General features: G+C 37.6%; 1 protein-coding gene across 1 annotated transcript; it reads left to right on the plus strand.

Moving 5' to 3' along the window:
- Positions 1-666: 666 nt before the first annotated feature.
- Positions 667-6,320, plus strand: LOC114177762 (RNA demethylase ALKBH10B-like). Its single transcript, XM_028063271.1, has 7 exons — positions 667-1,875; positions 3,252-3,349; positions 3,495-3,612; positions 4,416-4,538; positions 4,660-4,772; positions 5,019-5,173; positions 5,391-6,320. Exons 1-7 carry the CDS (start codon positions 1,254-1,256, stop codon positions 6,067-6,069), a joined length of 1,908 nt encoding a protein of 635 aa, XP_027919072.1. The 5' UTR covers positions 667-1,253; the 3' UTR covers positions 6,070-6,320.
- The last annotated feature ends 7,084 nt before the right edge of the window (positions 6,321-13,404 follow it).

The raw sequence follows: 13,404 nt of genomic DNA on the forward strand, positions 1-13,404 counted from the left end.
TTTCCATGACTTTTAGATTTCTTCCATCTATAGTTGTTTCGCAAGCTATCACAACAAACAAAAGTTTCTTCATCCTTAATCAACATGGAAAGCAATACCCGAAAAGGATAAATATCCTTTCAGGCAACATTTTAAGGTAACATGTTCTAACTTATTATGCATGTAAATTAAGATGTTAACTACTTAGGTTTTATTTAAAGAAAACTTGTGGTAAAAATGTATGTGGAGATTTTTATATTTGCATTTCATATATTAACGTTTAATTGTCTTATTATTGTATATGATAATTAAGTGAAAATCAGAACATGAAGTTCAAATTAAGAGAAATTTCATCACTAAAGTATCTCATCAACTATTTAAAATTTTTAAAGATCTCAAAATAGATTCATGATGACGTGTGGAACAATAAAAATATATTATAAATTTACATAAAAATTAATTTTTATTTATTAAATAAGCCCAAGGTCAGAATAGGTCCTATTTTACAAATTTCTGTAATTAAATTTCGAAGAATCTGATTTTTGTAATTTTGGAAATGATATATTTTTTTCCAAAAAATGAAATTTCAAATAAACAAATTTAAAAAGTTATTGTTTATTTTAAGACTTAAACCCAAACCACCATGGCTAAATATAGAAAGGGCAATGACCAAAATCCCCACTTCCTTCCAGAATATTCTCTGTAAAATCCAAAATCAGCACCCACCAGTCCTCAGATGCACAGCAACAAATAGAGAGTGTGTTGTGGTGTGTCGCTACTTGTGAATTTGAGCCACCATTTAAGACTATAACACATGCGTGATCAATAAGCCATTCCCTTTGTGCCACATTCCTCATTAACCCTAGATCTTCCTCTTCAAGCTCCTCCCTTTGCGTCACCCCAACTCAACCACCTTCTCACTTTCAATCTAACATTCACCCTTTTCAAACCCAGATCTACTCAATTCAACAATTTTTACCTTAACGCTCTTATAGATTTCAACGCCAAACCCATTTCATATTAACCGTTTTTTTCACTCTTTGTTGGCCTGAATCATTTCTGGGTGATCTTGTTTCTGAACAAGTTTGCTGCTTTTTTTGCTTTTTTTGCTTTAATTGTTCTGAATTCTGCGTTTCATTTAGTGGGGTCCTCTTGAATTGCGCTGTTTTCTTTTTCTTTTTTCTGTTATAGACTCGTTGTTTCCTTATCTAGATCTAATTGTGCTGGGGTATGCTTTATATGCGGTTGTAGTATATTCTTTGTAGTGAGTTCTCATGGCAATGCCATCGGGAAATGTGGTAATACCGGACAAAATGCAGTTTCCAAATGGTGGAGGTGGTGCCGGTGGCGGTGCTGGCGGTGAGATCCAACAGCACCATTACCGCCAGCAATGGTTTGTTGATGAGAGGGACGGGCTTATTGGCTGGCTGCGAAGCGAATTCGCTGCTGCCAATGCTATCATAGACTCCCTATGTCACCATTTACGTGTGGTTGGGGACCCTGGGGAGTATGATATGGTCATTGGGGCCATTCAGCAGAGGCGGTGTAATTGGAACCAGGTCCTGCTTATGCAGCAATACTTTTCTGTGGCTGATGTCACGTATGCACTGCAGCAAGTGGCGTGGAGGAGGCAACAGAGGCCTCTGGATCCAGTTAAAGTGGGTACAAAGGAAGTTAGGAAACCTGGTCCGGGATACCGGTATGGGAATAGGTTTGATCCTGCAAAGGAAGGTTATAATTCTAGTGTAGAGTCTTATAATCACGATGGAAATGCCACGTTTCCCAGAGGCATGGAGAAAGGGACTCCAACTGTTGAGAAGAGTGAAGAACGTAAATCTGGTAGCAAGGTTGAGAAAGTGGGGGATAAGGGTTTAACATCTGCCGAGGAGAAGAAAGGTAAGAATGGCTCAATCAATCTGTTTGTTGCGCATTGTTTTGTTTATGCTACAACATGGTGAATCCAGAACTGAGTTATTGTCTTTATTACAGCCTTTTGTGTATTGTTGAGTTGTTTGTAACCTTTCTTTGTTGATAATCTTCAAACAATATGTGATAAAGGCTTAATGATCGAGTTTCTGGGGCATTCACGAAAACTAATTGAATCAGCCTTGTGTTACTGGTGCAATTTAGAAGTAAGCAGTTTTGTTCAACTTGGCTTCTTTTGCCGGGCCTTCCAAATATAACGGTTCTGATCATTTTATGCATGTGTTTGCATAGAAGAACACAGTTCTGATACGGGGAAAGTAAGGAGCCTCTTTTTTTAATTCAACGTTGTGGAAAGACTCCTGTTCTATTATTAAATTGGAATACATGCAAAAGACAAATCATAGAAGACTCTGATTTTTTTTCTGACCAATATTTCGAAGGGTTGTTCATTAAATCAAGATTGTTGTTTTTGTTTCTTATGATCTGGTGCCTTCTGCCATCCTATTTATGGAAAATAGAGGATAAGTTCACTGATCATTTACACACGAGAAATGCCTGCACTTTATTAACTTCTTTGCTCTCTTGCTTGTGTGAGAAGATTCTATTATAAAGCATCAAACTGATGGCAACTTTAAGAGCACAGGGTGTTCTGAAGTATATTTGTCCAATTTAGAATCTGAAGCTGTTGTTGTAAATGATGAATGTATATCTAATTCTAAAGGTTTTCTTCCTCCTCACAATGATGATAGTGAAGATATATTTAATGTCATGGTTAACTTAAAAGAGTTGAGGGCAGCAGAGTGACTCTAGTTGTATTGCATTCATGATTTGTGAAATTATTTTTGAACTGTACAAACCTCCTTTTCTGGGACATGAATGTGATGTACTTAAATTTGGGTACAAAATAACAGAAGTGTACGAACTGACCCCCTTGTTTGATATAGACTGCACACCGTTAATTAATTCTCATGCACTTATAAGATGGAGTCAGCTTACAGTTCTTGTGTTTCTATGCAGATTTTTTGTATAATATGTTTATCAGTAATCCTTATCCTTATATTGTAAAATCTGTCTGTACTGATGAGTGTGAAGACAGCTTTTCTTTTGCACTTTTGCCCTTGGTAGTATATGACTTTACCCTTATTTAGTACTTTTTTAACATTTTCTAATTATTAATTACTTTAAATTTTATATTAAAAATTCTTCTTTCTTAAATCTTTTTTACCTATTCTTTGAAATTAGTACTTTTTTTTTTTTAAATTTTGGTCCTTTTTCTTAAATTTCTTTGTTTTACTTGCATACTTATTAGTTACAAGATATTTAACTCTTGTGAAATGCGTTTCCAGGGAATGATTCTGATTCTGTGGAAAGTCAACATCAAAGCCAAAGTTTTTCTACCATAGCAAAGACTTTTATTGGCAATGAAATGATTGATGGGAAGATGGTAGGGTCCTTTAAAATATCTCTTTACTTTTGTTGATGTGATTATTTCATGATGTGTATATGCCTTCTCATAAGTTTTGTATTATTTTCCTTCTATCTTTTATATTCTATATTTAAGATGTCCCATTTTCTTTCTTCACTTTTAGGTGAATGTGGCTGATGGACTGAAGTTGTATGAAGATTTATTTGATAGCACTGAAGTTTCAAACCTTGTTTCATTGGTCAATGATCTAAGGATTTCTGGGAAAAAAGGACAGTTACGAGGTAAATGTACTTGATTGTCACTGTTTCCCTTTTTAGTAGGACTTTTTATTGATAGGAAATAGGTGTTGCAATTTGCCAGCAGGTCCTTTGTCCATGTTCTTTAAGTTGTAAGTTTCTGTGAAAAGATGTGGTTGACTTGTATATATTTTCTCTTTGGTTCGTCTCAGTAGTTGAATAGTCATGGGCAAAGAGTCAGCTTGCACTATTCTTGGTTAATAAGAATTGTAGAGTAGTATACGTGTCATGAGTATTGACATTAAGTTGTCTATTTCACTCAATGTGGAGCTTCTTGCATTAGCAGATGCATCACAGTTTCACTCTGTGGATAGGAGTTAAGAGGAGAGAGATAACATACTTTGGTCCCTTAATATTTTGTACAAGCGTACCGCAGAACAGTTTGCATTGTCTGAGTACTGTGACATTCTTCTATTTCTTGACTATTGCTATCATTGATGTTAATATATCATTCATGTCTGTCAATGATAAAAAAATATTGAACTATTGAAGAGCAAAGAGAATACCTTAGCATACCCAGGAATTGAACAGTAAGGTTTGCAGCGGACAAATAAGGAGATAAGGAGCAAAAAAGAATACACATCACCGTATTTTATCTGATATTCATATTGGTTGATGCCCAATTTGAAAAACTAGGCACTTGTAATGCATAGGCGTTGATGTTCAGTATGATTCTTAAATTTTATGTTTATATCTCCTGCTGGGAAATGATTTCACCATAGATCATGCAAACTTATTTTATTTTTAAAAATATGTTTTTTAGTTGCTGAATATTTTCTTATAAGCAGGAAATCAGGCATATGTAGTTTCAAGAAGGCCCATGAAAGGGCATGGAAGGGAAATGATTCAGTTGGGTGTTCCAATTGCTGATGCCCCAGCAGAAGGGGAAAACATGACAGGAGCCTCCAAAGGCATGTTATTGTGTGATTTTCTTTGGATCAATCTACTATAGTTTGCAAAAGTTTCTTACATGCAGTCTTTTGCCATCGTTGTATTAATTTTTTATTATGTTTTACTAATTGAATTTGGCAGATATGAATGTGGAACCTATACCTTCCTTGTTTGAAGATATTATTGAGCGTATGGTTTCATCACAAGTAATGACTGTGAAGCCTGATTGTTGCATTGTGGATTTCTATAATGAGGTTGGTTTCTTTAACATTCTATTTTTTATGTGAAAAGCTAGCAACACCGGCGCGCACATTAGTTTCAAAACTCTATTATTGGGTGAAATTCATGTTGGAAGGTCCCATATGAATTTTATTCAGTAACAAATGGTGTTCTGAAAAGAGTGGCACATAATGTTTTGCTGGCATTCTACTTTTTCTATTTATTGTGGTATTATTGCAATCAGATTTGCTAATCCAATATGGTTACACAATTCTCCATAGGGTGATCACTCACAGCCCCACAGTTGGCCATCATGGTTTGGAAGGCCCGTTTACATCCTTTTTCTTACAGAATGTGAAATAACTTTTGGAAGATTAATGGCCTCAGAACATCCTGGGGATTACAGGGGCAGTCTCAAGCTTTCTCTCGTTCCAGGGTAATGCTTCCAAACGTTGTCTTTTACTATGACATGATATAATATTGTTTGGAAAGAGTATGATCTTAGCCAAGTTGCAATTTATAAGAATTGTAATTTGTTTCTAGTTACCGCAACGATACATGTGTAATATAATCTGAAATTTGAGCACCCCTTATGCTGATTCTACTCTTGAGATCTGATATATATGATTTTTGTTTGACTCTGGTTTATGTAGGTCCCTTCTGGCTATGCAAGGGAAATCCTGTGATTTTGCGAAACATGCTCTTCCTTCCATACGCAAGCAACGCATACTTGTTACCTTCACAAAGTTCCAACCAAAAAGGTCAGTACCAAGTGACGCTCAGCGTGTTTTCTCAGCAGCAGCATCTTCTCAATGGGGTCCGCCACCAAGCCGATCTCCCACTCATGTTCGTCATCCTGTAGGCTCCAAGCATTATGCTGCTTCACTTCCAACTACTGGAGTACTGCCAGCTCCTCCCATTCGACCACAAATTCCAGCTCAAGTTGGCATGCCACCATTGTTTGTTACTGCTCCAGTTGTACCTCCCATGCCGTTTCCTGCACCTGTGTCAATCCCACCCGGTTCCGCCGGATGGACAACAGCTCCTCCTCCAAGACTCCTTGCTCCCGGCACAGGAGTCTTTCTACCTCCACCGGGGTCCGGTAACTCATCGCAACAGTTATCAGCTGGTACTTTGGCTGAAGTGAATCCAAGCATGGAAACTCCAACCATGCAGGAGAAGGAGAATGGGAAAACTAATCATAATAGTACTACTACTACTACTTCACCAGAAGGAAATGTGCAAAAGCAAGAATGCAATGGCCATGCTGATGGACCTCAGGATGAAGCAGCCCAAGAGTCATGGCAGGATAGCAAGGAGAAAGCTGCGTAACGTACATAGAGAGAGAGAGAGAGGGAGGAAAAGCTTATGAACTTAAGTTGAGTTTGAGAGAAATGTAAAGGGCGGCAACACGAGATGTGATCATACTGCTGGAGATAACAAGGGAAGGAGGTAGAACTTTTGGTTCTCTACAAATCCTTTCTTTGCTCCATTGCTCCACTCTTTTTTGGTTGTCTTCAAATATCAACTCTTACACGAAGGGAAACGCATTTTTAATACTAATTTTGGTCTTTCCTATCTTATTTTATTTTAATGCCACTTGCTATTAATTTTTATCTCCTAGTAGTAGTAGCAGTGTGTGTGTTCAAAGCATGAAAAATGGCCTGTTTAGTCGCAAATACAAGTTGGCAAAATATTCTTTTGGAAGTGGGTAAGTAAAATTAGTAATAGGTTCAGTCCCATTTGAAACTTGTCAGTTACGTAATTAACTGTAATGATACACCACCATTTTAGAAACCTACAATTTTTCAAAGTAAAATACGATTTATAAATCGTGCAATTTGGAAGTCATTATTTCTTCGTACAAAAGATTTTTGGATTCTTCACTGATTTGTTTTTTTGTGTAATTTAGAAGTCAAACAATTTCTGAATTGTGTAATTACTTAATGCTTTAACTTTTGGAAGATATTATTTATTTTTGGATTGTGCCGGAAGTTACTTTCTATTTTTGGATTAAGCAGTTAAAAAAACAAAAACGAACATTTGTTTATATAGAAGTCCAGGAAGAAGCCGTTGCTCCTTATCAAGTCCCAAACAATTATTAACATCCTTGTTCTACTAGTATTCTACAAAAGCACAAAAGGTTATAAGCTAACTTTTGAGATCGTTACTACTTTTGTCCCTTTTAATATATGAATTTACGAAATTGATAAATTATTTATATTAGTAGATTTTTAAAAGCACTCAAACTACTTTTTAGTATTATAAAATTTACATAACAGTAATCTACTTATTTTAAAAATTTATGGGGTTCATGATTTTAAAATTTATCATTCAGTCAACTGACTAATATTTGGTTACATGATTTTTTTTTTTACTAAAGTAATAACATTTTTTACATGCTCCTTAAAAATAGTAGAATACACAATACAAAATGATTGATATGTAATCGAAAGTTCAAAGTTTTTTACATTTACTAAAACAAGTTATAAATACTTTAAAATATATATCTTTATCAATAAATTACAACGCATATAAAATATTATATTTATATGTTTATTGATGTCATTTTTATATTTATTAATTACTTTATTAGACAATTTTACCAAACGTTTATGGTATATTAAGTTAATTTAATAACTTTGTACTGACTTTTTGACTTGTTAAGGTGAACGTACTAGGTTCGAGATTATGGAATCTCGATATAATCAGTATGATCCCAAGATATATGAAGTTAAATATGTTATTAAAGATATATCTATTATTAAACAACTTGAAAATATTGATATGATAATTTTTTCAGAAAAATTTTAGGTAGTAAAATCTATTTAATGTAACTGAATTTGTTATATATTCTAGGGTTAAATATGTTTTTGGTCCTTCAAATTTCAGTGAATTTTGGAATTAGTCCCTCATCAAAACTTTATACTAATTTAGTCTTTCATCTTTCAAAATGCGTGAATTTAGTCCTTTTAACCAAATTTTGTTAAATTTATCTGACGTTTCAAGCACATTTCATGACAGTATTTAAGTTAACATTGAAAAAAAAATGTGTCAAACAGTGTAAATAATTTAAATATTATCATGAAATGCGCTTGAAATGTCAGATAAAGTTAACAAAATTGGGTTAAAAGGACTAAATTCACGCATTTTGAAAGATGAAGGACTAAATTGGTCAAAAGTTTTGATGAGGGACTAATTCCAAATTTTTCTGAAACTTGAGGGACCAAAAACATATTTAACCCTATATTCTATTCATGGACCCAAGATGCCTATTTATACATATGTTAGCATAGGAGTACTCACCCCATTCTTTTCAATCACCCATTAAATTATCCTATACAGTACTATATAAATTTTTAATCATTAGACGTTTAGTACTCATCATTGAAGTTATGAGTTCATCTCTTGAGAGTCTTACTTTCTTTACCTTGAAAAACCTTCATTCGTTCCTAATAAGAATATTTGACGCTCATTATAGGAGATAGGTAAACATGAAAAATTGGCTCCAAAATAGGAAGATTTTTAAAAATTGCTATGAGTTTCATTCTCTTTTCTTTTTCTTTTTTTATCATATTTGTAGTGTAATATTCGTTTACTTCTTAAAACTATTTTCAGTTTTTGTTTTCCTTAAAACTTAAAAAATCAGATACACACAACATCTATGTTTCTGCTAATCTTCTTTAAAAGGTAAATATCTCTTTAGGGTAACTAAATTTGTTATGAGACCAAGAACTCTATAAATACGGGATGCACTACATCAAGTAATCACTCAATTATTTTTTATCACTCATTATATTATCTCATACAGTACTTTCTGAATTCTTAAAAACTTATTTGTCTAAAAATATTTTACAGATAGATAGGGGTGGCAATATGGACTGACCCAAGCCGTTTAGGCCCGGCTCGCATAAGGCTCGCACAACGCGGGTTGGCCCGTCCTGCCCTGCGTACTTTATGCGGGTCGAAAACACTGGCCCGCCTTCGCATACCACTTGGCCTGTGGGCCCGTGTGCCGGCCCACCTTTTTTTTAATTTTTATGATAAAACTTTCAATGTTTAAAAATTAGGAAACTTTAAGAAGTTCACAAAATTAAGTAAAAACTTTGGGAAATTAGATGATAAATTGATAATTCAACATTTTCATCATATTCATATTATGACATACACAATGTATTCTTTAAATTTTAGCAGCACATAAAAAATTACATAATACTTGTCTTTTCCAATTATACAAGAATTTGAAACGTTAATGCAAGAGTCCATAAAAGAATTAATATACACAAGTGCAAGTTTTTTTTTTGTTTAAATTTCATGCGGGCTTGCAGGCCAGCCCGCGCAGGCCGCATGCCTATGCGGACCTACGGGCTCACTACCCTGGCTTGCCCCACATTTTTTATACGGGCCTGTGAGCCGGCCCGACGGGCCAGACCCTAATTGCCACCCCTACAAATAGATCTCTTCTCCATCAACATCAGAACTTTAATACTCATCATTAGAATTAAAAGTTTGACTCTTGAAAGCCTTACTTTCTTCACTTAAAATAACACCTCATTTATTCCCAATAAGAACATACGATAAATCATGCGTTAGAACTAACCTAAATAACTTTCTCAACTTAATGTAAGACATGGTGATAACATCTTATATAATTGCTAAAATCACGATCAATGGTAAAATTTGGCTGACTAAGTAACTGTCAGTAATTAAATCAAGCCGTATACATTAAAAACTTTGACCAGATAGAAAATGTTTGATTGGACCAAAACTTACCTTATGAGAAAGCTATGTAACTTTATTGGAAAGCATGAAGGCAGCTACACTGTAAAATTAATTGTAGGCACCACACAAAATTGCACAAAATGGTAGGCACCGTTCAATTAGAGCCACAAGTTGAAAGACTACTTACTAACAATTCCTTCTTGAGTGAGTTATCTTAAAATTAATATTATAATGTTTTGTAAAGCCTATAAAAGGCTAATCTTGTACCAAGAGTAATGCATCAATTTTAGATTGAAATATATATTGAGCAGAAACTCTCTCTTCCTCTCTCGTTTTCACTGTACGTGTGTGAGTGTTTTTTGATAAAATTATGTTCCACTGATATCAATAACTTCCAACCAAGTGAAAGATAATGTAAGTTACATTACATATAAAAAGCACAAACCTTTTGAATCCATTAATTTCAGTGCCAAATGGTGGAGAAGTTGGCCCTGTCCTTGGTCCACGCAGCTCGCCGCCTACGCCCATACTTCCAAAACCACAACATCACCGTCAAAACCGACTACCCAATCCAAAAAATATTGAAAAAACCATACCTTGCAGGACGGATGTCATCTTGAGCCTTCGAGCTGTCGGAATTCAACATTCGCTACGAACCCCATGGCTCCATTAAAGCCCAATGCCTCCTAGATTTTGTTAATGACCTCCAGCAAACACCTACAGAGGACCAGTGGACGCTTCATGTAGATGGTTCCTCGAATCCGAAAGGTGCCGGTGCTGGCATCGTGTTAGAAGGGCCCAACGATATCCTCATTGAAAAATCCCTCCACTTCGGCTTCAAAACATCCAACAATCAAGCCGAGTACGAAGCCATACTCGCTGGCCTTTCCCTTGCCCGTGAAGTTGGCGTCAAAATCCTAACGTGCAAAACCGACTCCAAGCTTACCGTGGGCCACCTAAATGACGAATTCCAGATTAAGGACCCCATCCTCTTGCAATATTACCATCTAGTTCGCGCAGTCATTCAATCTGCCTTCGAACAAGTCCGCATCGAATATATCCCCAGGACCGACAACATCAGAGCCGTCATCCTCTCTAAGTTAGCCAGCACCAAATTAAAGAGCCGCCACCGATACCTATTGCAACAAACATTATCTACGCCTTCCATCACAAATACTTGCCACAACCTAACCCACGACCCAACCAACAATACCACCCCTTCCCAAACCCACAACTGGATTATCCCCTATATCCAATATCTCCAAACCGGCAACCCCCCTCAAGATGCTGACAAACCTTGGATGGCTAAAGCCACCAGGTATACCATGATAGACGATGACCTCTACAAACGCGGATACGGCCAACCACTTCTCAAATGTGTCACTGTAGAACAAGCGTAATATATCATTAAAGAGTTACACGAAGGCATTTGCGGTTACCATTCCGACGCACGTACTATGGCCACTAGAATCCTTAGAGCCGGTTACTTCTGGCCGACTATAGAAGCAGACTGCCAGGACTACGTCAGAAAGTGCAAACCATGCCACAAACACGGCAACTTCATCAACCAGAAACAAGAACAACTCCATTCCATACTATCCCCATGGCCCTTTGCTAAATGGGGAATGGATATCCTTGGCCCCTTCTCCCCCGGCAAGGGGCAGGTGAAATTCCTGATAGTAGCCGTTGATTATTTCACCAAATGGATAGAAGCCAAACCGCTAACCACTATCACAGCCCAGCAAGTCCAACAGTTTGTATGGAAAGATATTATATGCAGATATGGTGTTCCACATACCATCGTCACCGATAATGGCCGACAATTTATAGATAAGGAGCTAGCCAAGTTCTACACCGGTATGGGCATCAAACACATAACAAGTTTCGTAGAGCACCCACAAACAAATGGACAGGCAGAGGCGACCAACAAAGTGATCCTAGTAGAACTCCGCAAAAGATTAGATAGTGCCAAAGGCTGATGGCCCGAAGAACTGGTAGAAGTACTATGGGCTTACCGGTGCACCCCCAGTCATCGACAAATGAATCCCCATTCAGCCTAGTTTACGGTGCAGACGCCATGATACCGGTCGAAATTGACGAACCATCCCTGTGCCGAGAACTATACGACCCTACCCGTAACCATCAAAATATGGCCACTCATCTAGACCTCCTACCCAAACTTAGAAAAAAAGTCCAGATACGCAACTTAGCCGCCAAGCAAAGAGCTGTCAGAAAGTATAACGTAAACCTATGTCCACAATCATTTGTAAGCGGAGACTTAGTATGGAGAATGGTCAGCAACGCAAGAAAGAAGGATGACAAGTTCTCTGCCAATTGGGACGGTCCGTACCGCATACGTGAAGATGCAGGAGGAGGAGCATATCGCCTGGAGCATTTATCTAGGGAAGAAATACCCAATACGTGGAATTTGCCCCACCTTAAGTTTTACTTCAGTTAAACATGTATTGTATCTCATAAAAACACTTGTAATCCTGGGTGTACTCTTTTTCCTCACCTGGTCTTTTTTCCCTAAGGAGGGTTTTGGCCAGGGAGGTTTTAACAAGGCACCCCAGATTCAATGAATAATACAAAGGGTTCCCAACTTTACGACTACTCTCTATTTAACTTCTCATATTCGTTTAAGTTCCCCACCCTTACCACAAGTAAGCGGCCTGGGTCGAACACCCTTAACTCGTGGTTAATTCGTTTAAGTTCCCCACCCTTACCACAAGTAAGCGGCCTGGGTCGAACACCCTTAACTCGTGGTTAATACGTTTAAGTTCCCCACCCTTACCACAAGTAAGCGGCCTGGGTCGAACACCCTTAACTCGTGGTTAATACGTTTAAGTTCCCCACCCTTACCACAAGTAAGCGATCTGGGTCGAACACCCTTAACTCGTGGTTAATTCGTTTAAGTTCCCCACCCTTATCACGAGTAAGCGGTCTGGGCCGAACACCCTTAAAATACAATCGATTTCGCCAAACATACGCCACAAATCATCAAACACCCGACATACACAATAGCATACAAAGAACTAATCACATTAAGCATAAATGCAAAAGAAATGTACCAAGCATAACAAACATAATGTACCAGTTATTACAGACATAGGCTCAATAATATTTTCAAATCATTAAAAAATCAAAGTCCTATTCTGTTGCATCATGGGCCCCCTCCACGACATCATCCACCTCCTTCTCTTCTTCGGCCACCTCCTTCCCCGCCTCCTCATCCGGACTGCTCTCATCCTCATTGATAAGTTTCCCGTCAACAACATCCTTGTTCACATGAAATTTCGAATCATCGGCGTCAACATCTTGGTGAAAAAATGTTGCTTGCCGCAATCCCTTCTGAAAGCCGTTGATATGCTCTTGGATGATGCAACCCTTCAAGTCATCAAGTTCACCTACAACACCATCATATTTTTCTTTCAGCTCATCATAGTCTGCCTCCAAATCTTCTATCTTCTTGTTCAATTTTCCCTCCGAGTCCAAACATCGGACCTTCCATGTTCCCAGCCTTTTTCTCTTCTCCTCCCAACTCTCCCTTTCTTTCTTCCACGCGGCTCTCTCCTCCTCAAACTTGTGGACCTTTCCCTGCAACTCCTCCACTTTTTCCCTACCTCCCTCCTTTACTTCCCGTCGATATAGAGACCCAACACGACGACTTAATATCAATGCTTTGCTTCCAAACTCGATCATCGTCCTCACAATATGATCCGCCTCCATACCGTCAATGGAGTTGATGATGGTATCTGGGAGGTTTTGCGCAATATCTTTTCTAACAGATATCTCCGGCAACTTAATCAAGTCGGACTCTGTTCCTTTTGCCCCACTGACCGATCCCGCCCCACTAACCGACCCCGCCCCGAGTAATGTCGCCCTCACCTTCTTCACATCCTTCCCCTTGCCGGGTCGAGGCGGCAACTCGGCCTTCCTCTTGGT

The sequence above is a fragment of the Vigna unguiculata genome, chromosome 3, assembly GCF_004118075.2.
Source record: "Vigna unguiculata cultivar IT97K-499-35 chromosome 3, ASM411807v1, whole genome shotgun sequence".
Lineage (NCBI taxonomy): Eukaryota > Viridiplantae > Streptophyta > Magnoliopsida > Fabales > Fabaceae > Vigna > Vigna unguiculata.